Source organism: Podarcis pityusensis (genome assembly GCF_964106645.2).
Source record: "Podarcis pityusensis genome assembly, chromosome: 9".
In the NCBI taxonomy this organism is placed as follows: domain Eukaryota; kingdom Metazoa; phylum Chordata; class Lepidosauria; order Squamata; family Lacertidae; genus Podarcis; species Podarcis pityusensis.
The window spans coordinates 37,335,998-37,362,974 of NC_138034.1; the positions used below are offsets into that span (position 1 = coordinate 37,335,998).

The 26,977-nt window shown below is 40.1% G+C and overlaps 1 protein-coding gene across 1 annotated transcript in view; it reads left to right on the plus strand.

Annotated features, from left to right (window-relative positions):
• Positions 1–14,068, plus strand: part of DCHS2 (dachsous cadherin-related 2) — a 107,053-nt gene extending 92,985 nt beyond the window's left edge. Inside the window, exons 15-20 of the mRNA XM_081021325.1 lie at positions 3,178–3,389; positions 4,260–4,411; positions 5,775–5,905; positions 8,077–8,363; positions 8,466–8,604; positions 9,627–14,068. Of these exons, the coding sequence (XP_080877451.1) occupies positions 3,178–3,389; positions 4,260–4,411; positions 5,775–5,905; positions 8,077–8,363; positions 8,466–8,604; positions 9,627–12,271 (3,566 nt within the window). The 3' untranslated portion in view covers positions 12,272–14,068. The remainder of the gene's footprint in view (positions 1–3,177; positions 3,390–4,259; positions 4,412–5,774; positions 5,906–8,076; positions 8,364–8,465; positions 8,605–9,626) is intronic.
• The last annotated feature ends 12,909 nt before the right edge of the window (positions 14,069–26,977 follow it).

The following is a 26,977-nucleotide window of genomic DNA, read 5'->3' on the forward strand; positions in this document are numbered from 1 at the left end:
TGATCTGTGATAATACCAGCTGTTTTCCTGGGTGGAGGTTGCAGTTTAGGTTCGCTATGTTTCTCATTAAAATAATCAGAAAGTAAATTCATCGAACATCAATTGTGATCAGGCAAAGTGATTGCAAACTTCCCATCAATTTTAATTAGCCAGCTTTAATGTGACATATTTCATATTTAACTTCAACAGTGTTTCAAATATGGATGTGAAAAGGGCTGTAAACATTTTTGTATATTTGTGGAAAATCCATTGAAACATAAAAGTATGTATTTTTAAAAGATTTTTACATAAACCATCCACTGGCTAGATTTTATGAGTAAAGTCGCTGTGTGCTAAATGAATACCATCTGATAGCTGAAAAGAACTTCCTTCTGGCTGTGGAAAGAGATCTACTGCTTAGTTAAACCTCAAGTATGTTTTTAATAATCAATTATTTTATTAACATGACTGTCTCATTTAATCTCAATCAAGTACGCATTTGGGAACGTTTACATAAGATGTTTTCAACAACTGGATTGTTAATAGAGGAGAGTCAAGCTATATGTCTGTCTCTGTGTGTGTACACATATGTTTACTTGTGCTGGCAGAATAATCATAGCCAACCCAAGATCCATTTCCATTGGGATGATTCTGAGGCATGATTAGAGAGATGGGAGCTTATAGGTGCTCAGTGCCACTATTTACACGCATATACAGCCTCATCCTGTGCTTTGCTGTGCAGTAAAGCCTTGATTATCATGTGGCACCAGGGTACCAGCATGTGTACTATAGGAACATAACTGAATTCTTCTTGACCAGGATACTGCTGTGCCTGCAATCCAGCACAGGGAAACCCCTGTTGGAGATTCATTCCCCGTGTCTGCAGTCATAGGATTGTTGTCTACCACATGTCGGCATATGTTTTCATTCCACAGTGTGGGAAGTGACAGAGACAGGATGTTTGTGTTACTGTGTTCCGTGAAGTGGGACTATTGTCCTTTGTTCTCTCTCTGAAGTCTGATGAGAAGGGGTGAAGTCAGAATGCTCCAAGTGTATTATATGTAAATAAACGTAGATTAGCCAAAATGCTGTGCTATTGGTTCTGTTACGCAAACTGCGAATACTCTGTGGATCCGTACGTGTGCACCAGTCGCTGTGATGTTTGGGTTGGAGAAAGCTTTTGAAGCTCCCAAATGACCAACCAGGAGGGAGAGATCATGCCAGTCGGGCATGTGTCTCTACCAGGGTCCTACACAAGAGTAGGATGCTCCTAACAGCCCCCAGCATCCAAGTGGTTTTTCACGGCAGGTGGGAGAGAAGAGGCACGGCGACAGAAATCCTAAGTCCATTCTTGCATTTCAGCTGTCAGAACTTAGTGGCAAGGTTTATCGGGGTTCTTTATAAGTACTCTGCCTTTTTAGGATGTTCCTTTAGGAAGCCTCAGCTTATTGGAGTAAGATCAAGCTACCCAGCCCCAGTTCTCTGTTTGATTGCTCCAGGAAGTAAACTTGTCAGCAAGTTGTTTTTCTTGTAACGTATAAACCTAGTGGGCCAGTATTTATTTATATTTATTTCGATGTGATTTATAAACCACCTGTTCAAAATGCTCTCCCGGTGGTCAACAGATACAAATGTAAATAAAGCAGATGCTGTGTAAGTTCCAACAGTGCACGGTTTTTGATACTTTTATGAAAAGATAAAAAAATTAATGTGGTTGAATCTAGACTTCACCTACTGCAGACAGAAAGAGTCCTTCCATCCATGGGAGGCATTTCATCCAGTGGAGGGAGTCCCACTAGTTGGAGGAGGGAAGTAACTTTTGCCAATTCTCCCATTCCCTTTGCAGCTCCCAGTGTCATTTAGCCAAGAACGAGAGAGTACTTTGGAAAAGTTGTTTCCCACCTCCCCTACCCATACAAGCACCAGGAACATAGCTGTGTTCAGGGGGTTCTGATAGAAGGGAACTGTAGACCCAACCATTGATACAAAAAAGAACAAAGTGTTAAGACTCCTCATTGTTTTCACTGTGACAGACAAAGAGGGAGATGTAAAAATACTTGTTATGATGCACAGTTCCCTATCAGTTCTGTTCCTTCTCTCACCTGTAGTCTGATGTGGCACAGCCCATAGTTTTATAACCATGGTGAGAAGTAGGCCTAAAAGCCAGGTCACGTACAAAATTCATGCTGCAGATGTTGGCTAGGGGAAACATATATCAGCTGCAGAGTATGATACCTAGGTCCAAGGTTATGGTCTAAAGCAACCTTTCTCAACCTGTGGGTCCCCAGATGTTGAACTACAACTCCCATCATCCCTAGCTAGCAAGGTCAGAGCTCAGGGATGATGGGAGTTGTAGTCCAACAACATCTGAGGACCCACAGGTTGAGAACCGCTGGAAGCATGACAGGTTTTGCAGAAGCTTAGCAGGACTGGGTTTGGTCCATTTCCCAGATGGGAGTCCTTTGTATACCACCTTGAATATCATGCTGGAATAAATGCAGTACATAAATAAGGAGTTTTCTTTTTCTTCAAATACCCATTGTGCAACCTTGATGCAAGGGTAATATAGAAAGGAATGTGCAAATGATAAAATAAGACATCAGAAAAACTGGCAGTGGGTCATTAATTAGGCCTTTGAAATGCAGCCTCCTTCACAGAGAGAGCTCTAAACTGTACCCATTGCATTGGTAATGGCATAGACAAATATTTGTGGCAGAAGGGTAGGATTGTCCTGCCTTGTAAATGTTGGCTTCTGGGGTAGTAAGAATTCACCAAGATAAGTGTGTGCCACCAGTCCTCATCTGGACCTCTTCCATTAGCCTTTCTTTGGCTGCTGTGGATCCTGAATTGGACTAATAAAAAGCAGATGCAGTCCCACTTTAATGTAGATTGCTTGGTTAGATTACTTTTATTAAGATTCTCTAAAAAATAAAAAATGCTTTTTGCCAAATTGCCATTATGGTTTTCATTTTTTTCTGCACTTTTTAGAGAGTGATTGAAGTGAAGGAAGAAACTCTAGATCTACAATTTAAAGTGGTTAAAATAGATAATCAGGCATACAGTTGTCTTCTCTTTCATTTACAAATTTATTTACCTTGTTTACTTAATTTTTTATGTAGACTGCACTGCCGTTTTAACTATGTATGTATATTCCTGAATATATAACAGTCATCTTTTTGTTTTCATCAAACAAAACAGGTGACATCACAGTGAAACGAGCTGAATTTCTTGACTATGAAGTGAGGAAAAAAGTGCATTTTGCAGTCTTAGCTGGAAATGGCTTAACTTCAGCGGTGTGTGGGGTGACAGTATTTATACAGGATGTGAATGATAATGCACCTCGATTTGAGCAAAACTATTTCAAAACATCAGTGTGGGAAGGTCAAGTCTACAACACATACATCATGCAGGTAAGCTCAAACGTGTTTAAACTATATTTGTCTGAAGTTTCCCTTCTTAATGAATACTGTATTTTTTTGTCCACTTTTATCATCATTACAAACCAGTCATCACAAACCAGTTAATTTATCTAACCAAACTCTCCAGATTGACAGGACCATTTGAAATACCTATTTTGGGTTACTCCTCTCAATTTTTTAATGCATCCTTTCTCACAAGGGTCCCTGGTGGCTGAACATTCTGTCTCTTTTTGGGCAGGAGGAGAGAGGGGGGGCACTCGTCTTGATGGGACAAAAAGAGGAAATGTAGATCTTGTAAAGAAAATGAATGTAAATTTCAGTTCTGAAGTATGCAGCACTGATCTGCAACAAGGAGCAATAAAAACAACTGTGGTCGCTACAAAATCAAGAAAGCCATATGATGAACATATATGAGAAAACATGGGTCTTACTTGAATTCAAAACTGGAACCAGCATTTAGGAAGCCATGGGACTGCATGCACACACTCACTACCAACACTTGTAATTTCCCCTGCTGTTCTAAGTTTTCAGATCCTTCTCCGTATGCAAGGCAAGCTACTGCATGTGACATTGCAGCAGCCTTAAGCATGAGGGGACATTGACCCATGTATGGATTATGCCACACTGAGAATAAGTTTCATTGGCTCTAAGGATTGGCTGTAAGGGCTGTGTTGGATACCTTCTGAACTCTACATGCACCTATTGTCACATACATGGGAAAATAATACATTCGGCCAATACAAGCAAAGTTGCAACACAAACAAACTGCAGGAAGCGCCACATGTGCATCCGAGATTCATTTCTACTCCAGCATGTAGAGCTAGGTGCTTTAGCATAAGGATGGGTTTTCTCTCCATACAGATCTACGCGACAGACGATGACGCTGGACTTAACAGAGAAATTGAATATTCCATTTTATCTGGCAACACAAATGAAGCATTTCTTATTGATTCAGCACAAGGAATTATATCAACAAATGCAATCCTAGACCGTGAAGACATTCCATCATATAGGTTTGTTTATAACAAATACAAGATCTATAGCTGGTGTGAGTTTTGTTTGTGTTTGTTTGTTTGTGTGGGGTAGGGTGGGGAAGAAGGGGTTGTTGGGTCAAGTTAGCCATAGCAATTCATATGCTGTCAGTGGGTTCTTGTTGTTGTATTGTTGGTCTGTTTATGTAATGAAGAGGAAGCACCCGGGGTAAAGGTATCCTCTTTTAATTTGTCCTCCTTTAATTTAGTTTCAGTTTGTTGGTTAGCTTTTCTAGTAAGGCTGTGTTCCATACAGTTCGGTACCACTGGTCCATGTTCACTCCTGACAAGTCCCTCCAGTGTCTAGCTATGATGCTCCTAGCTACTGAAAATAGGGGGTTATAAGCTCTTTGTAGTGTGAGTATGCATTATTGTCTTGGAAATTATTCAATAGGGCTATGAACTTTGCTTTTTCAAAGTTTAAATGATCTCCTCTTTGACCTACACAATAAACTTGGGTGGAAATGTTAAATGTTAAGAGCTTCGGAGGGAACTGCTGACAGAAGCTTAAATTTGAATGTCTTGAATATAACGTTGGGGTTTTTTTTTATGAAAGTTGGTGTGTGTGGATGTGTGTGTGTGTGTGCTTGCACACTGAAACTTAAGAAACCGATTATTTTAGTAAATATCTCCATGTGTACCTTCTTGATATATGTTCTAGACAAAATATGAAATTATGCATGTTTACAAACTTTGAATGCAAGTCTGTAATTCAAGTAATGTGTTCTGACAATTTTGAAGCCGCAAAAACTCAAGAGCAGAACTGGTGTGGTAGATGAATGGCATTAGACTCCACATATCAAATTGCAGCTTTTTGTGTTCAGCGCCGTCATGTGAATAATGGGAAACAATGCTGTTTGTCACTTTTGAAAGGAAGTTATTGTGTCAGAGATGAAAGAGAAGATGAATTCTGCATATTTATTTAACAAATGTATATTCCGCCCTGTCCCAAGCTTTGAAGTGGATTATAATGACATTCACTACAAAATACATACTTCCAAAGGGAGATAGAGAAAAATACTGCTTACCAATTTAAACCTATTTACAATATGTAAAACACATGACATCCGTGAAGCGTTAATGCCAGCCCTGAGTCCCGCTCCTTTTGTTCTAGTTCCCGTTTAACCCTCTGTCGTTCTTGAACTGAATCCCTTCCTCACATGTTAAAAAAGAAGTGTCATGTAAATGATAAAAAATAAAAGTTACAAGGTTTCTCCCCTACCCCACCCCATTTTCAGAAGGATAATTTTGGAAATAGTTTATCATTTTTGGGGTAACTTTTAATTAGATAAAAAGTCATGGTTTACAAATACGGAACATGTTTTTTACTCTCTCTTTTTAACAGGTTAGTTGTGCAAGCTGCTGACAGAGGAACCCCCAGACTATCTGCTACAAGCACAATAGAGATACAAGTTGTGGATATCAATGACAATGCTCCAACTCTCCAGCCGTTCAGCATCGTTGAACTGCCTGAAAGTAAGAATGGCAAACACCAAGTAAAGAGATTGTGCTGGTTTGGACCTAATCCTGCTAAACCATAGTTTACTGCAGCTTTCCCCAACCCAGCACCCTTCAGTTGTTTGGACTACAGGCAGCTAGGATGGTCAGGAATAATTGGAGTCATACTCCAAAACATCTGTAGGGCACCTAGTTAGAAAATGCTAGCTCATGCTTACATGAATAAACCACAGGGAGCTTTGTGCTCACACATTTTCCCCTCCCCTCCCTCTCATTCAAGGGCTTTCTCTTATGTTTTAAACTAACCACAGCATGTCACGTAATTAATTTTAGCTATGGTTTATTGAAAGTCAACTTCATGCCATAGTTTTAACAAACCATAGTTACAATTAACCACAGTTTAAGGCTCAGAAGTATCACAAGATGTGGTCAACCAAAATTAGAATCAGAATTTGAACTTGCAGCCATGCCATAGAATGAGACGGGAGGGAGGAGCATTTGATCCTGGGGCACGCTGCAGTTTGTCATGTCAAGCCATGGTTTAGAGTTCTGTGCAAATGGGGCCACTGTCTTTTTATGCCTTTGTAATAAATAGGGGGAAATTTCTCAGATGGGAATTTTTTTTTTTTATGAGTAGCACATATTCTGTGGCATATTTCTGCTGGCTGGGAAGCTTATATTTGTGAGCAACTTAAAAACAGCATATAAAAGAATGTGGTCTGGTGCATTAAATCTCAAAACATTGGTAAAAGACCCTGCTGCGAGGTTCAGATGTCAAATTCCTAAGATTTATTTTCAATTTCTATTTCCCTTTTGGAGAAAGAAACACAGTTCTTAAGCCAGAGTTCCCAACAGTTAACTTTTCAATTCTATTGTTATTGACTAAAGTAGCACTTGTGTTATGAAAGTTAAGTAACTTCACAGTGAATCAACTGAAGCTGTTGGCTTGTGTTGGAATGTTCAGCAATTTTGTTCCAGTGCTTCGTCCTTCTTCTGATGTTACATTTTGTGGCACAGTAGCTATTCCAAGGGCCTCTTTTTCTACCACATGTTTGAGGTCACATGGAATGGCTCTTCCTTATGGCTCCCCATGCCAGCATCTCCACTTTGGGGAACTGAGAGAAGGACAGTTTCCATGTGACTTGGAACTGCTGCCTTTAAAGAGCAGCACAAGAAGGAGTTATGACACATCAGCCATTAAAAATAAAGTCCATTTTGAGATTTCTTCCTATGTTTTGATTTTTCACTCACAGCGGTGATGCATGTCACTCCCAGAAGTGGAAAACATTTATGCATTTGCCACCCACCAGCCAGACATGGGGTTGCCAATAATCCAGAAATAGCTTGGCTTATCCGTATCTGGTTTATGTAGCTATTCCTCCAGAATTATAGTTTCACTCAGACGAATTGACCTTGAAGAACACACCTGGATGAAAATTGTCAATCGACTGGGAGATGAACTTTAGACCTTAAAATCTGCAATTTGCATGCCAGATATTCATTACTGTACTCAGGCGTCAAACAAGGACCAGTTTTGAAACATCTGGACAAAATTATATTCTTCCAAAATAACTCCTGACATAAGAAGAGAGTAGTTCCATCCAGTAAGCTATTAACTTCCTCTTCTTCTTTTTTTGGCTTTTCATTCCTACTAGTTCCCCTTTCCTCCTTTTAATAGTGGTCTCATATGAACACCAAACATACATGGGTGTATTTGTGTTGCCAGTATATTGTTAAAGGTCTGGCTTTTCATTTCCTGTGACCAAGATTGCAAAGGGTAAGAGATGTGTGCCCTGCCATGGAATAGCTTTGATACAGCTAAATACAAAAACGCTGGGAAGAGCTAGCAGTTCACAACATAAACATTTAGGTAATAAGCCACCTTTTTAACTGCTATTTTATGAAGTGAGGGAAGATTATGCCATTTATTTCTTGAGCAAGTGTTTTTTCTTATTTGCAGTGTGGGGATGGGATTCTTGCAAAACTTTGCTAGAGGATTTAACAGCATATACACAGTTTAGTACTGTCATCCACATTATATTTAACCTTACCCTTAAAATATTCCTAAGATTTCTGGCAACTATGCATGTGTGTTTTTGTACACATAAAGTTTGTTGATGAAAATTTCTGGAGGGCTTGCAAGAACAACAGTGATAAATAAGTCTTACTCTTAAATATGATGGTTGTAGATGCTCCACTTGGCTCCCTGGTGATGCAAGTATTGGCAGATGATGCGGACCTGGGACCACCCCTTCACTACAGTTTTGCTGAGAATGGAAATCCTGGAACGAAATTTGCAATTGACCAATGCCATGGAACAATCACATTGGTGAAAGCATTAGATTTTGAAGAAATCACTCAGCTTGAACTGTTGGTCAGAGTTTCGGATTCTGTGCACGCAACTACAGAACAACTTCTGATATTTATATCTGATATTAATGATAACCCACCAGTATTTACTCAGGATGCATATCAGGTAAGAAAAGAAACTTTACAGTAAGTAATTTAAAGCTTTTGTTGTGAAGACATCTCTTCATGTGACCTTAAGATGCTGTGGACTTTCCCCACCCCCTTTCAGGTGATGATACCAGAACGTAGGCCTGTAGCTACTGCTCTTTTGACTGTCTATGCCACAGACAGAGATTCAGAGTACAATGGAAAGCTAACCTACAGAATTCTTCCCCCCTCTGATGAATTTTCTGTTGATCCACAAAATGGTGAGTTCATTGTATATTTAATAATTTGCAGTGTGGAACATACAATATGAAGTGCTTTGTCTGGGATGCCTATTGAAGCTTCTTGTTATCCACACATCAAACACAGCCAAAATTGTCATCCATATCTGCAATACAATTGCATTGACAGCACTGAGAGAGCGGGTGATGGGAAGATTTAAGTGATGAACAGAGGGCATGTAATGAGCACCTAGCAGTCTGTTTATTTACCTGTTTGTTGAACATGCCATGCTATTACTTACTTCAAGAGTTCAAACGAGAAAAACATTAAATTACAGCATACCTTTAGGCATTCAAGTAGAAGCAGGATTTTCCAGAAATATAAAGAATAAAGAGATCTGCCACATTTAATAATTTTGCAAAAGAATTTACACACACTTTTTGGGAAGCCTACTAGAGGAGTGTTGCCCAAACTCTGGTCCCTGGCACGTCTGTGGATTTGTAATTAAAGATGGCAGACAACACATCCATTGCGTTAAATATTCATATTGATTTTGAAATGTAGTTTTATTGTTTCTCTTATTTCTTATATTGTATTTTATTGTATTACAACTTGAATTTCTATGAAATTCAAATTGTAATACAATAAAAAAGTATAAGAAATAAAAGAAACAATAAAAGTACAGTTCAGATTCATACAGTACTTAGCACAGTGGATTACAATTGCTACAGTGAGCAGGAAAAGCATTAAATGGCCTGCCAAGACCCTCAGTAATTTTGAAGAGATCCACGGGGAAGAAAGTTTGGGAACAACTACGCTATAGCCTAGGTATGCTCCAACTGGAAAAGAAAATGTTCAGCCTTGCTGAATTAGGTGACATGTTGCTATTGTTTTAAACTCTTGTGGTTTACTCCCAGTTGGGTATAGGATTGTTGCCTTAAAATCATTTCAAATGACGACTGTTTCTTTTAGGAAATGCTGGAGGGGGGATTTTAACTGAACCATTATGCTTCTATTACTGAAAGTTTGTTTTGAAATGTGTTTTTCTAAAACTTTATTTTAGGCTCACTATATCTGGTTAAGACAGTGACATACCAGGAAAAGAATCCAGTTATTCGACTCCATGTAGAAGCCAGTGACAGTGGGAATCCTCCTTTGACTGCTGTTGCTTCAGTGCTCATACAGATCCAGGATGTGAATAATTACATCCCTCAATTTACTGTACCATCGTATAATCTCAGTATCAGTGAAAATGTCTCTATTGGAGAGATGCTGCTAACATTCTCAGCTATTGACAATGACAGGACACATGACAGCACCTATGTTGAATATGCCATTATTGGTGGTAATGGTAGTAATAAGTTCCAGGTGGAAAAATGCATCGTTGGGCCAGAATCTCCAAGTAAAATGGCCGGAAACCTTGTGTTGAGAAGCATTCTAGATCGCGAGAGCAGTTCATCTTACCAGTTATTAATTCTTGTATCTGACCATGGGACTCCTCCTTTAAACGCCACAGCTACAGTGTCAATCACTGTTTTGGATATTAATGATAACCCACCTATATTTACCAGTTTGGAGTATAAAGTTCATGTCAGGGAAAATTTCCCTGTAGGCAGTCATGTTACTGCTGTCTCAGCTAGTGATTGTGATGCTGGACCTAATGGAGATGTCACGTACAGTATCACCTCTGGAAATGACAAGGGGCACTTTCGTTTAGATGGGAAAACCGGCTCCCTTGACCTGGTCAGAGCTTTGGATTATGAAGAAACAATGAATTTCAGTCTCACCATTCAAGCTTCTGATGGAGGAGCTGGCATACAAAATGTGGCCTTCACTGTAGTTTTTATCAGCGTCCTTGATGCTAACGATTACGTCCCAATATTTGTATTTCCCACCCAGGACTGCAGAATCCATGAAAATCTGCCTGCTTTTTCTTTTGTCTGCAGAATTTCTGCACTGGATTTTGATACCGGCCCCTACAGTCACCTTTCGTATTCCATCCAGTCATCATGTTTGTCTCGTCATGGAACTCCTGGAGATCATGACATGTTTTTCATAGATCCTCTGACAGGAGAGATCCGTACCAAGCAGGCGCTTGATTTTGAAGACCAGGACAAGTATTGCTTCATAGCTCAGGCCAAAGACAGAAGCGACTCAACAGCCACTATCACCGTTCAAGTGGAGGTTGAGGGGGCAGATGAATTTGACCCTGTCTTTAACCAAGACCAATATTTTTTTGATTTCCCTGAAAGGAATGAAGCAGGGCAGTTGATTGGCAAAGTCACAGCATCAGATTATGATGGAGGATTGGATGGTGTTGTTCACTACACTTTGCTAAAACAGTCACCCTTCTTTTTTGTGAACCACAGCAGTGGTGCCCTCTACTTGACCAGACCTTTCCACAGGAAGAGAATCGGCATGAAGAGAGCAGGCGATACTCTTGAACTGCTTGTAAAAGCTCATAGCCCAAAGCTAGACTCGAAGTCTAGCACGTGCACAATTCTGGTGAACGTTTCTAAAGCTCCAGAGACTTATTCCATGTTGCCGGTGGAAACGGTGTCTATTAGCATCGCCGCTTCTACTGTAGCATTCCTGTTTCTGGCCATCAGTCTTGCTGTGCTTATTGTTAGATTCAGGCGAAAAGACACTGCAAACTCCAGCATGAAGAAAGAGATGCCATGTCCCTCATCTGCTGATTTGAAATTAGACCATGAGAATAGTGCTCCTAAAGACGTCCGGAAATCCCAAATCCATGCAACCGGTAACCTTCCAGTAGGCACCATAGCGGAGTGGCTAAGTTTGGTAGGCATCAGAGAGAGAAGGGACATGGGCAACCATTGTAGGCATTCAGACTCCAGCGGCCATGGCTCTGCAGAAGGAGAAACTGCAGAAGATGAGGAAATAAAGAGGATCAATGAGCATCCCTGCAGGAAGGGTTCCGGATCAGCTTTAAGTGACCGAGGCTCACGTATACCCGACTCAGGAATTCCTCGAGACTCTGACCAGCTTTCATGTCAGTCCGAGGAGACTGATGTCGTGGCCATTTCTCAAAGCATAGAGGCTGCCCACCCTTTCCAAGATGGAAGTGGAGGAGAGGGAAGAGAATGTGATGCAAAGTATGCTTGCAATAAAATGCTGTCCGAAACACTTCACAACCTGGGGATGAAGGAAAAAGACATCATGACAGACATCACCAGAGAATATATCTTCATACCTGATGATCAGAACTCCCATTATGGATCTCTTGCTACCCTAGTTGACTCTGATGAGGATCTCAGAGGCAGCTATAACTGGGATTACTTGCTTAATTGGGAACCCAGATTTAAGCCTCTCGCATCTGTGTTCAGTGATATTGCAGAACTGGAGGATGAAAGCTTAAAAATGCATAGCTTTCCTAAGGAGAAGAAATCTTTCATCTTTCCTCCTCCTCTAATTACTTCTGTAGCTCAGCCTGGTTTAAAGACAGTCCCCCCGCGAATTCCAAATCTGTTGCCTGGTCAGGCATTTAAGAAATACCCCCGCTCACCCCTCATCCATTACCTGAGGTATCCTCCATCTGCTATGACTCCAAGTTTTTCACCTTCTCTGTCTCTGCTTACCATGCAGACCCCGACAGCATCTCCAGTGGCCTCCCATCCTAACCTGAAGGGGATATGCCCTGGTGGGGCAAAGTGTGAACTTTCAGCAGATGAAGAAGTTCAAGTATAGATTATTTATCATTGACTTAAAGCGTTACATGAACGTTTGGCTAAATGTTTTTGCCATATTCCTTAACGAGCATTGCATGTCATGTCTATATCTGTAAGAGGGAGAAAAATATTTTTTACAAGTTAAACATTTTACCTGCCTAATTAATTCACTGCAGGATGTACTCCAGATCTGTTAGGGACCTCCTTGATCATTCCTTATGAACTTACCTACATTAGCTGTTTGTGTTCTGTATGTTCTAGACATCTAGGGGGAAACTTTCACGCAATGCTTACTCTTAAACTCAGGTGAATAGTTGAGGATGTGTAGAACTTGCTGGATGTCCATGCAGCATACAGAGTTTCTATTTTAGCTGGTCTAACATGTGCTCTGGTGCTGCTAGTAAGGCACAACAGGCATTGCCGTTTTTGTCCCTTCCCCCAAACTACTCTTGATACCTGAGCCAAGCACACTTCAGCTGCAGTAAAGAAAAGAAAAGAAAAAAGTTGGTGCTATGTAATATTCAGTGCATGTAGAAGTATATTTACAGACACGCACACATTTCGGAGTGTGCATATTTGTTGTATCAAATCAGCATATAGTTACCAATATTTTTACAGCTTTCTTTTGCTTCAGTATATAAGTAAATGTCTTTGCACCTTCGTTTACATTACCTCGAATGAAACCAGGATAAGTTAGAATTGGCATTTGGTGAATACGAAAAGGCCCTACAAAGGTTCGGTCCCCCCCCCCCCCGCCTCATCTAAAACAAGCAATGGAACAAAATGCTTGCTAGACTGACCCTCTGGGCTCACATTTAACGATTGCTTATTCTGAATGACTGCGCTCAAGGTTCAAAATATCTTGATCCTCTTTACTTCTGTGTAGAAGTGGCACCACTAAAGGCTGGAGGAATAAAAAAGCAGAATTAACATTGTTTCCAGATAACACTGGAAGTAAATGGTAGAATCACAGAGATTCAGAATGGCAAAACAAATCAAAGATACATTCCTAGTGGATGTAGAATGACTACTGCATCTGGTATTTTTGCCTTTGATTTCAGTGAATCTCCAATGCAGTTTACACTGAGATTGTCTGAAAGAAGCATTCGGTGTCGCTGGAGTGCCTTCTTTCAGGCCCCTGACCTGTGCAATTCTACATTCCCTTGGACCTCTTTGAAAAGTGACAGAGTGACATTTATCTGATATATGAGTGCAGCCAGGATTTTCTGGCTTTTAGGGATACACTGGCTTGTACTCATGGTTCTTTGCTTTCCATACCCACAGTGGGATCCATCTACTTGTGTGGTTTATTGGATTATAGCCAGGACCTTTTGCTGTAACTTCTGACTTGCTATAGGAAGCATGAAAGCTTATCAAGATCTGCCACACTAGTTCCCTCACATAGCAGAGTTGTTTTCCCATGATATGAAAGCATACCAAACAAAAGAAAGGAAATGGGCGATGTTAATTTATGAATTCTGTATTTGCAAAATACATACAGGTATATAACAAAGTATAACCAAAAATGTAAAGTCACGGCAGTGACTTGTATAATTGCATAACTAAATAATGTAACAGTATTTTAAATATAATTTTTATATTTTTTCTACTGTGAACACTTAGTTTTTATTTTTCTTGGTTTTAATGTACAAAAGGTACTAAACTGTAAGGATGCCCAGGGCTTTGGATTACTGGGCATTTCCTGACCCAGCCCTACTAAAGGAAGCAGTTGAGGAAGAGAGGTAAGAGAGGAAGATGGTCCTGAATTCTCCTGATTGGAAACTGATTTTAGAGAATTGACACATTTTTCATTTCTAAGCAAGGCCTGGTTCCAGTCACAGCTTATCCCCAGACCTACTCTTTTAAATACACATATATATGTAGTTTAGGTCACCTAGTAGCTACCATTGGAAGATCTCTGCACAGCTGGAATGTGCCATACTGAAATAATCACCCTCTGTAGATTATTTAGCAATTTGATTTCTAGAGACATGTTCTAACCACCACCACCACCCCAAAAAAAGAGAAGGGGGAGGAAACCTAGGTGCTTGGACATGGATTTATTTATTTTTTAAAATGCAACCATTTTATAGATGCCTGATGCATTTTAATCATTTCTTCTAGACCTCATTACTTCTAAGGCTTGCTGAAGACCTTTTCATTTCATTTTTTATTTTTAAATATTTTTTATTAATTTTTCATTAATAACAATCCAATCCACATTAATACCATACCAAATCATACCAAATCATAATACAATCAAAAGAGCCAATTAATCAGTTCCGAAGTCAACATTTTTTAATGACTTCTCATGTTCCGGCTATCAGGAGTTGATGTTATTCCTTGGTCCTGCACCATTTCTCTTAATTAGTCCAAATACAACAATTCCGCTCTTGATCCTTTATTTTAACAGCCGCTGGTGTGATGACTTTCGTTCGTATTTAGCAAATCCATATCCATTAACTTGCAAAGGGAATTTATTTCTTGTAGTTTTCTGTGTGAAATATTTGTTTACATTCTTCTTTTCCTTCATGTTGTAATCAATCAATCCTCTTCAACATTGCCCCTCCCTCGAGCACTTTATTCTCATTATGCCACAGCTTCCATTTTGCCTTTCCAAAACCAAAAGTTTTCCAGCATCCAGCCGTGACTCCTGGCTTACTTCTAGCATTTATCTCCTTTAGTCCTTTCCAATCTATTAACAAGCTGGTGTCTCGCCAAAATCGTAAATAAATCAGAGCCCTCTTTAGTAGGCAATGTCACAAATCATCACAGTATTTCACACAGTCTATTCTTTCCAGTACTCCGTAAAGAAAATTATAGTTCTTGTTGAATCCCTCTTGCATTCTATATATAGTTGTAATTCATTAGTAATTTTATTCCATTAGTAATTAATTAATTCTTCAGTGAAGGCTTGCCAAATCATAGCAAAGCAAATACAATGTAAAAAGAGAACAAAAGCTTCCCCTTCACTTACATAGCAATCCAATTACAACAAGAGTCCGCTCCAGATCAAAACCTTGGCACTCAGTTGATTCATTTAGCAGGTTATCTTTCTCCTTTAGAGCATGTCTGTTTCTTAAGTCCAAATTCAGATCCATCTTAAAAGAAGCAAAAGTACCTCCGCTCATGGTGACCGCGTTGGGGGGTTTCCAATATATGCAGTGCTGTGCCCTCTGCGTCCCTGCCCCCGCATTCCATCGGACGATTTGCTAGTGAAAGCTCCCCGACCCGGGGGGGGGGGGCCTTGCAAGGATAATTACTCCCAGATTATCCTTAATTAACTGCACGGCTGGCATCCGCTATCATGGGATCTGCAGTCCTAAGACCTTTTCATTTTAGCAGTCATTTTCAGTAAGGTCCTCTGATTTTTATAGTTATTTTCAGCATATATATTTTTAATTTTTTAAAATCTTTTGTTACTTGATAGTACACTGCTTAGAGACTGCACAGCTGTTCAGCTGTACGTACATTGTTGAAATAAATAATAAAATAAAATAAACCTTCCATCTGTAAACAGTCAGTGGTGACAAGTGCTAGAAACTCACTAGACACCTAAGATTTTGTTGGAACTTTTAAATGAACAAATCTTATCCCAGCACCTTGGGTTTTGCACTTCTCTTTTCCACTATCATTGTCTCCCTTTTTGCATTCTGAATACCAGTGTGGATGCACAGCGATCTGTCCCCGAGATCTTCTCTATCGTGTGAACACATGAGGATGAAACCAGAAACAAACCAGTTCTTGTATACAGAAGATGTCAATAGAACATCATATGCCATTGTCATATCCAGGCACGTTTGTCAGGAATCAGTGAGTGATTTCACCCATGCTCTTTTTGTTTCCCAGAATTACCATGCTGTGATCCTCAAAAATCTGATTTATAGAATAGGGTGGAAAACTGATACGACAAGGCTAAAGGTTCGTTGTTCTCCCTTTCAGGTAGATGTTCTAGATTAGTATTTGCAGGTGATAGTACACTAAACAATGGACTTATCCAGTCATCTTCATCACAAAATGGCCATTTTCTGTATCGGCCAACAAGGCATTGGTGCCCCTTGCAGTCTGCCTCCTGACTTTGAATCTAGTTGTCATTGTTGCATTCCTTTTTGAAAACATTAGCTGTAAGCCGATTCCCCCCTTTTTAGCAAATATATGCCACACGCTGCATGGGATAATCAGACTTAAGAAACTTTGTTCCGTCAAGGTTTTTTTTTATTTCATTTTTCTTTTTAATATATATATTTACTAATTCTGTGTCCAAAACTGTGAACTACATTAAGCAGATGTATTTCTGTCTCATGTGTGGCTGGACTGAAAAATGTGAATATACAAGGAAAGAGTCTGCAGTAAATCATATGTCAGCTCTTTTCACCTCACTTTTTTATTCTCTGTGTAAACAATGTAATTTGTTTAAGTTATTGTGAGTTTAGTTTTCACTTGCCTGAAAAAGTCTATTGTCTGATCAGTGGAGAGAGAGAGAAAAGATCAGTATATACTAGTGATGGAGGAGCAGGATTTGTTAGTGGAAAAATATATTAAGCCCAAAGTGCAAAAACTATAAAATAAGATGGTTTGCTGGGGTTTTTGGCGGGTTGCCACTCTGAATTGACTTGCTTAACAGCCAGTGAATTATAGTTGTGTAATTCAGGGCCAAATGAATAGAAAATGTGATCTATTGGTCATAATATTTTTTTTGCACAAAGAAAAACATATCGCTGATCTAAAGAAAGTTGGTTATGTCTAAGGCAGTGAAGTGAGCCTGTGAGTATGCCAAACTTTAATTCATAGTTAGCCTATGTAGGCTTGTGCTGCACATTTCATTAATTCCTAAAGGACATAGGTAGGGTAAACCTTTTCTAGAGCACTGCCAATAACCACAGGGATTTCCCTATATATAGCCTATATAGGATAAATTCTAAACCTAAATAAGTTGTGTTCTGCTTCAAATAAAGAGTTTAGCTGCATTTATTGCATTTCAGATTTAAATGCACTGTCATTTTCAAAGAGTTGCTTGCAGCATAATGTACATGTAGCACTTAGAGACTCAGTAATTTATTGCAGCAAAGGCTTTTGTGGGCCAGAACCCACTTCATCCGATGTTAAAATTGGTTTCCAAACTGAATGAGTATTTCACAGTGCTCTGCTTAGTACAGTGACATACATACAGCTTTTCTTTTATTTATTTTACATTGCTTATCCTTTTGGCCTCAATTAAAAATATACATTTTTCATTTTCTTCTTTCTAATATATTAACCTAATTCAAGTGATATTTTATGCGTCTAATACATGAGCTCTGCCTCACAAAAATATACACCATAATAATAAATCTGTTGGGTGGTGTTTCAACTAAATTTTATTCAGAGTGGAGCCATTGAAATTAATGGACCTGACTTAGTCATTAATTTTAATGCATCTACTCTGAGCAAAACTTAGTTGAATTTCACCTGTTAAGGATAAGATCGGAAAACGAGAAGGCTTCAGACTCATTCTTGACATATGAATTGTTAGCAGCATTTTGTGCTGGTCTTACACCAAGAAGGCCAACCCTCTAGGTGATGGCTGTAGAATCAACTAGTGCAATAGCTACTCACTGATGACTTATTCCTGTGCATATTTTATTGACCATAAACATTTAGGTTTTGTTTGGTAGGGGTTTGTTTAGTAAGTTCATGTGCTGCAAAACATGAGTGCATTGCATCCTTCTTCTCCCCTTGCAAAAGTTTGGGTAGCAGAATGTTCATAGTAATTATCCCTTCCCTTGTCAGAATGCTCTGAACCAGGCTGAGCTTCCTTACTCCAGGTTTAGGGGGTTCTGCCTGTTCAGAGTAAAGAATCTGTCTTTTGTTTTGAGGAAAATGTCTTCACTGATTTTTTTTTTTTTTTAAGTAATATAGAAAAATATGTTTTACATAAACTTTCTTAAACTTAAACTTGCTGCATCCTTAAAGGCTAAATGGTCACATTTCTCCAGAATCTTCTCTCAAAGAAACTTGAAGATTGATTCAAATCAAAGAACAGAATAGTGTTGTGGCTTGAACCAACCCTGCCAGGACAAACAGGCTGCAGGAGGACTTGGATTCAGCCCATACGCAGCACCTGGAAGAAACAGAGTACCAGTGATGTAACTGGCAACACTGAAATGATTCCCTTCAGTGTAGTGGATATAAAACAGCGGGGAATGTGTTTCAGAAGAAGAGACATCAAGAACCTGGAATCTAACACAGAAAAATGTGAGTGTGCGTGCACATTTGTATGCCAAGATTGGAGTGAATTCCCTTATGATTTAGCAAGAATCTCTTGCAGGATAAGGCATCGGACTTCCCATACCCAAACCCAAAACCAATCAGACTGGGTTTTGGGTAAAAACAGTCCACAGCTTTATTGACTACAGATGAAAAAGTTTTGGCTTGGGCATGGGGCAATCTAAATACTTCCGGCCCACCTGCCAGAAGTGACGCAGGGGTTCCTAAAACTTACACCAAATAGGGTGACCCCCGCAGGGGCAGTTGTCTGGGGGAGTGCCTTTGGCCCTGGCCCCCCTGGGCATGCAGACATGGCCACTCCCCCAGGATCCCTTTGATGGGATACCCCAGTGTTTGGAGGGGCAGGCGGGGGGCTACAACCTTCCTTCCATCGGAAACAAGGGATTGCCCCAATGCTCAACCAGTTGTGGCGAATTGCTATGAGGTAGGCAGAACCACCAGGTCAGTGCCAATTAGCTTGGTGGGCAAATTCCTACCCGGCCCCGTAAGAACGACGACCACTGTGGCCACAGCAAAGTCATTGCCTATCAGCGTAAACTGTGGGTGGGTGGGATGGGGTGGGGGAACCCAGCGCAGGAACACACAGGCCGTGCCCCAGGTGTGGGCTGCTTAAATGGGCAGGGGGCTGATCCGAGGGAAGCCCACCGTTTGCTCTATTGGCTCTTCCCCTGGCTCTGCCCATGTCCCAGCCTGCATCCCTATTCGCCAGTGCAGGGGGCAAGCTAAGATCCAGCTCCTGATAGGCGGCGGGGGCATATGCCCCCTCCGCCTATCAGGAAGGGCACTGCCGTTTGAATTCCACCATCAGGGCCCCAGTGAAGCCTCTTCTGACCAGCAACATCGCCGCACCAAGAGAGGTGAGCGCACTTGGTTCATTTTTCAAATGCAAGCAGACATTCAGAGGGAAAGAACTGTAGTTTCGATCTAATTTTTAATACACCAGAGACCTTGAATATTTAATTTATGTCCCTGTTTACTATTGTAGGGATGGGGAACCTCTGACCTTCCAGATGTTGAACTACAGCTCCCATCATCCTTGACTATTGGCCAGGCTGGCTGGGGCTGATGGGAATCCAGCAACATTGGGAAGGCTGCAGGTTCCACATCGCTACACTCTCCAGGTCGCACCAGTGCCATATATTTTGAACTCCCCTGTTAACAGTCATGGCTCCCCAAAGGATCATGGGAAAGGTAGTTTAAAGTGTTGAGAGTTGTTAGAAGATCCCTTACAGAGCTACTACAGTGGTACCTCGGATTAAGTACTTAATTAGTTCCGGAGGTCCGTTCTTAACCTGAAACTGTTCTTAACCTGAAGCACCACTTTACCTAATGGGGCCTCCTGCTGCCGCTGCACTGCCACTGCACGATATCTGTTCTCATCTTGAAGCAAAGTTCTTAACTCAAGGTACTATTTCTGGGTTAGCGGAGTCTGTAACCTGAAGCGTATTTAACCTGAAGTGTATGTAACCTGAAGTACCACTGTATTTCAAGCACCTTTGACGAAACTGCAGGTCCCTCCAAGATTCTTTGGAGGAAGCCAGGATTGTTAAAATGGTATAAGAGTCCTTTGACTTTATAGCATGGATGTGACCTCTGTATGTATACTGATACAGAAAGTGCCCAACTGGGAGTCATCTAGAATAGGGTCTCCACTAATAATAACAACCCACCTTTGCCCCCCCCCCCAATAAAATTGCATATGGTAGCCATGTGCACTTTTATCAAGCCACCTTGCTTCAAAATAGGTTTCAAACACAACATCAAAAGGTTTTTCCTCAGTGCAGTGAGAAGAGAAATGCAGTTGGTGCAGAGTCTTTCCATAGATTTAGTGGCCTTTGGATGAGACTTCTAACAATAAAGCATATTCTATAGGAATCAGAATAAGTGCCATAGAGACAACTTCATTGTAATTCAGTTTGGAGTGGGCTTTTATTTTGCTGGATTTGTTATCCCCCTATGACTATGCAGAAAAGTCTTGCTTCATATATAATTGGAAAATTGCATTCTTTTCTTAATTCCAGTAACTTGATCCTCTTCTTTTTGGTCTTCAGACCTTGCTTATTTAGCTTCCAACTCCTTCATTTCCTTTTCTGTCTCTTCTAATCTGTCATTCGGCTGTCCTTTTTAGCTGATGCCACAGAGGTAATTTGCTTCTTATTATAGTCTTTAAATGAGTCCCATACATTCAAAGCTGAACTATGATTGCTATTCTTTTCTGAAAGGCCCACCAGTCCTGAATCAGGTATATATTTCTTGCTTGAATTCCAGTGTTCAGCATCTTCTTGACTGAGTTAATAACTGATTGCTGGAGTGTGGTCACACATGGGAGATATATGATAAAGTAAATAAATAACATAAATTGCCTGCTTTGCCATTTCTAACATTTGCATTGCATGCTTTGAAAAATCTTAAGACTCTGAATATAAGAGTTTGAAAGTTCTGTGCTAGTATTTAAAGCTGCAGCCCTAAATGCACTTACAAGGAATACACCCCATTGAGCATTGTTTTGGGAATAGTATATTTCTTTTACTTCATAAATAAATATGTTACTCACCTTTCATTGTGTGAACTGATCACAAACTGGGACATAATGGTAGTAAAGCTCAATAAAATTATACTACCAATTGATAAGCAGTAAATCAGGCAAGAGTTCATACTCAAATAACTATTTACAAAGTTCAAACAATTTACAAATATTTCATTCATTATTTATTAAGTTCATATTCAATGTGAGTCTGAAGAGTCCATCCCATACTGTAGAAATCAGTTTTTGTTATTGGCTTGCTAATTACATCAGGAATCTCATCATCATCATATATGATGATTAAATATCATTTAAGTTTGATTTCTTGGCATATACAGTGGTGCCCCGCAAGACGAATGCCTCGCAAGACGAAAAACTCGCTAGATGAAAGGGTTTTTCGTTTTTTGAGCTGCTTCGCTAGACGATTTTCCCTATGGGCTTGCTTCGCAAGACGGAAACGTCTTGCAAGTTTGTTTCCTTTTTCTTAACACCGTTAATACAGTTGCGACTTGACTTCGAGGAGCAACTCATAGAACGCGGTGTGGTAACCTTTTTTGAGGTTTTTAAAGACTTTGGTGATTTTTGAAGCTTTTCCAAAACTTTCCCGACACCGTGCTTCGCAAGACGAAAAAAATCGCAAGACGACAAAACTCGCAGAACGAATTAATTTCGTCTTGCGAGGCACCACTGTACAAATGCCAAAATGTGGGTCAGGCATGCTTTGATTGGTCATAGAGGACAACCACAGTCACACTGGAATTACTCAAATTGAAAACCTTGTGACTTTGGGGGGGTCATCTTCCCCCACTTTGCAATTCCTCTTTACCCAACCAAATTTAAACTGTAATTCAGTTGGATCTAGAGATCTGAATATGTTCACAAACACCCAAGTTATTAGAAAGACTTTGCTAAGTGGAGAATGCTAAAATATGTTAGCATCATTTCCCAAGATGAGACTGTGATATGAGACCAATAATCTTTCTATCTCCTAAAAAACTTACTGGGATCTGTCTCTTCCTCATAGGATGGCAGGATAGTCTGCTGGATCTTGGCCAGCAAGCATTTGAGAGGAGAGAGATAGGCAGAAGAGAGAAGTACTGCTCAGGTTATACAGGCATACATTTGGTGAGACTGGGATGCAGGAGCAGTACTGCTGAGCAGTAGAAGTTTATAAAGAGTTCAAAAAAATGTCACTGTCCATAAAACTACAAAACTGTTCTATGATGATATGGCAGCAAATGTTTTCCTGGTGGAAGTAAAGATTATTAAATTGTTTAAGAAAATAATATTTTTTATTTAAAAATGTAATTCAAACTGACTTAGATGGGGAATGATAGCTAAAATAGCTTCAATGGAAAATAGTCAATGTGTTGACCTGGTGGTTTCTGGTAGGGAAAACCCATGATGGACAGGCAAACTATACTCCTGGGATTCATGGCTTGCCAATTCTGGGCTCTGTCCACAAAACTGTCTAGGTCCATCAGCGCAGCTTCAGGACATGTAAGTATGGTGCTTGTTTTATTCCAAAACTTTCATTTTGAGAAATATACTCCCAGGGATAATTCATTTTGCAAAACAGATTTCCATATGTGCCCACATTGGAGTAATCAACCCCTGGGACACTTCTTCCGAATGGTAAAAAAATGGTAGTAGTGTCAACTGCCAGAAAATTCAGGAAGACTATTCTGTAAATTAAAGATAGCTGGAAATAAGTGTTAAGCACAGACCTTAAGCATAGGGTTTAACGACTGTCAAAGCCAAGTGCTGAATTATGCAGGCTTCAAAGAAGGAGTTGTCAGCATGGCTAGTGGTCAGGGATTATGGGAGCTGTAGTTCTAGAACATCTGGGGACCCAAGGTTGAGAAAGGCTGGTTTGGCATAGCAAAACGAATCGCCGGTGCCCAGAAATAATTCGGCTCCAAAACTTTGCTAAGGTGGTCAGATGTTCCAAAGGGCTACACAAACTAAAGAGAGATTCCACAGAAGCAAGTTCCTCATCTATTTGCTATAACTGGAAAAAGTGCAATCTACTCATCTCTGTTTCACTGAGCTGACAAAGGCCAATGATCTCTGCTTAAGATGGTGTCTGGAAATGGACATGGAAGATACTTGGAATAGGTTGGAAAGGACCTAGGCAGTCATGTAGTCCAACCTTGGACAGGATCTGCAATACAGGATGTAGTTTTACAATTTATATACTACTTAATTAGTCTTTAAACAATGCACAAAAACACATACTGCTGCTCAGCATTTGCTTAAAACAGCTCCAGCAAGGGAGAGCGTACTGCTTGCCATGGTAGCCCTTACAATATCTGATGAGCTATCGTATCTGCCCATTATTATCTTCTGTCATACTGCTCAACCCTGGTTCTTCTCCTTTGGATGTTCTGGTTTGTCAATGTCCTCCTTAAAACAACGTGCCTGGAACTGGACACAGTACTCCATATGTGACCTGTCCAGTGAAGAATAGAGTGGAAGTATTATTTTTCATGGTCTGGACACTATGCTTTTGCTCATGCAGCCAAATATTGCATTAGCCTTTCCAGCAGCTGCATTGCAATGCTGGCTCCCAATCTCTTCTGGCTTGTAATCAACTAAGATATCTAGACCATTTTCACATTTACTGCTGCCAAGCCATGTCTCCACGGAGCATTTGCATACATGCCCTATAAATATTTGGTAGCACCATAGAAATATGCATGCCAGTGGGACATTTGTTGCCACAGGAAGCTGTGTGTACACAGCAAAGTTCCACAACTTCTAGGAAATAAACATATTGGGAGGCCCTTTCTATAGACAGGAATGGTGACGCTATTATTACTATCTTAGGGATCTGTGTGGCTCTAAATACTGGGCTAATATAAAATTCATGTTTTCAGACTTTCACACCATGAGTTCTTTTCTTTCTTTTCTACTTTAACAATACCCCAAGACCTTTTACAGTCAGGTTTTGGGTTGTTTGTACAGATGGTTAAAACATCCTGAAGAAGAAAAACTGCCAAGAATCTGTAACTACACGGAGTTTGATGATAGGCTTCAGTTTATTTCAAATCCTACTGATATCTTCAAGGCTGGGGCCTATGTAAAGAGATGAGGGTCGCCACAGAGGCTGTTTCTTTTCCAAACTATGCTGATAGGCCCTTTGCAGTAAATTTGACGAATAGAACTAAGAGGCAAGGACAGTAAGAGGAGACTCTGTATCCTGTTTCTCTTTCATCAGCAGCTTCCCAAGACTACTTGCCAAGGGCAAGCAATTGATAGAAAAATGTGAATTTGATCTTGGTGCGGAAAAGCGTTTTGCATACCTTCTGTAACCATCTCCAATATTAACAAAATTGCTTCTTATGCCATAGGAAGCCCATTTAGCAGCAAGATGGTCTGCTACTTTTTCTTGGGAACGTGTCTCAGATGACGAACATGAATAGGTTTTGAGTGTTATTGAAAATAAACTTGGGTTTCTTTGAGGCAAGCAAAAGTATTTTATCCACCAAATTAAAACACCATGTCAATTCTCTGTTTCTAATATATGGTGTCCGTGAAACTGATACATTGTGTTATCTTGATTTTCATGCTTATTGTCCCCTTTGCAAAATAGTCGGCATCAATAGCACTTTATTTGCTCACATTGTTTATATGATTTCACATTTAGCAGGCCCATTGAATCTTTGTCAAGAAACACATAGTCAGATCTTCCTTTCTGGCAAAGGCTTCTTGTTTGCAGCAAACACTGACATACAGACTCCAGTATTTCTCTTGTTGTTGCATCAAATGTTATGCATACTTCAACCTCCCCTAAAAAAGTAGTTTTGGCATAAAGTTGTGCTCAGAGAAAAATCTTCAAACATATTCTCTTTTTCTCTCCATCCTTCTTTGTAATGGTAGCTTTCTCATTTGGAAGAAGCCTAACCATGTATTCTAATGTTTTTTATATGAAATGCTCAGCAGCTGATAAGAAAGTATCCACTTCATAATGCCCTGTTCTAAAGACCAGATCCTAACAACCAACATCAACACAGGTCACAGTGCCAGGGTAGTTGACATCTCTTGTGCCTTTGACCTGGAATCAGTCCTGATTCACTTCCACTTCCTTCAAGGGTTGACCACAGGCAGAAGAAGCTCCTTCACATATATCTAAAGATACAAAACAAATAAAAAATACTTCCATAGGTGGTATGGATATACAAAATTACTGTGGAGGAAGTGAATTATGGAACCGTTCATATTCAATCTCAAAGTCAAACATGCAACCAAAGAGGAGTATCTTTCAAGATAGATTGAGGCTGCAATCCTAACTCCTCCTAAAGCCCAATTGAATTCAGGGAAACGTACTTCTGAGTAGACAGGATTAGACTTGCAGCCAGAGTGACTTAAATCAAAGTGCAGAGAAGACAGACAGTAATTCTCTTGTATAGTATCTTCAAGTAGTATCTTATTTAAGAGGCTGTGTTCAGTGACAGATTTACTAACCTCTGAGGTATAGTCCAAAAGCTGAAGTGACTTCTTTGCTGCAACAAAACTAACAGACAAAACCAGAAGAACCCCTGAGTGGGTTTCATTTGGAGCATGGAAAGGCACAAAAATATTTACATAAGCTGGCATGGACTCATGAAGAGAAGTCTTGTAAAGAGAAGGAGCCCATGTTGGCCTGCTGTAGTTATAAACAGCTCCTAAAACAGAAGAAGATGGCATTCATCAAGTAATCATAGAAGAATTAGAAATGGCAGCCAAATTGCATGACTTAACAAAATTCTGGCATATAAGATCCAGAATGGATCCTCGATTTATGACATAGATATAGGAAGAACATCTTGGACAAAAGTTTAGTTTGAACTAGACACAGCATCTAAATTTAATGTCCCTATTTTCCCCATTGGCCTTAAAAGACCCAGAAATATGACCCTCACTTGTTCCATCTGAGATCTCAGAGGTTTCTGTACTAAATCCATAGAAATAAAGCAGAGTTATGTTATGAAATACCTGAGACATAAGTATCTTAAAGTTGGTAAGGAACATTTTTTTGTGGCATCCACAATCTTAAACTGGCATTGCCAGAAAAGAAAAAATACTTTGTTGCAAAAGGACAAATTCATGAGAAGATAGATTGTGTCTCTTAGCTGTGATGGCTGTACAGAACTTCCAGTTTCAAAGGCAATGAACCTCTGAGCAGTTGCTGGGGAGCAAACAGTAGGGAAGGGGCTGTGGTCTTCCTAGAAGCATCTCTCTGGCCACTATTGGAAAGTGGATCTTGAACTATAGGGAGCCAGATCCATCAGGGTGGTCCTCATAGCCTCTCAACTCCATCTTATTTGGCAGGTAAATCCCACAGCTGCAGAGCTTCCTTGAAGGTTCTTTTTCTTGGTGAGAAGCTCCTGAAAAGCCAGAGGACAACGCTGACAAATGAACTGCCTTTCCGAACAACCATGTGAAGGTTGCAGTATGCAAGACACATGTTTGCTTAGCTCACTGCTTTTCTTTGTCTCTGAATAAAGAAATATGTCACCTAATATTTTATGAAGCAATGCACACATAGACTCTGGCAGAACTCCACCTTCTCTCACTCAGGTGGGAGCCATGCCCCAACCCCAGCAAAAACAAACACTAAAGCCGACAGGGGCTCATTCCTTAGCACATCAGCATTGGCTGGGAGAGGGGTGTGTGTCCTGGGCTTAATACAGAATTGAGCTCTGCCCCCCCCCCATACAAGAAGCTGAAAGGTAAGCTGATTTCTCTTTTCATTATTTTCATCTGAGGATGGTCTACCACCATGTGAACCATTACAGAATAATTTGGTCGCATTTAATTGTGAATATATGAAAAACGGTGGGGCTGTAAAGGCTGGCTTATAGATCCCAAAACCTCTTCAAATAAGCTGCTGCAATTTCCCATTATGTTAGTGAACATCTCAGCATACCAAAACCTTGATCCATAAAAAGC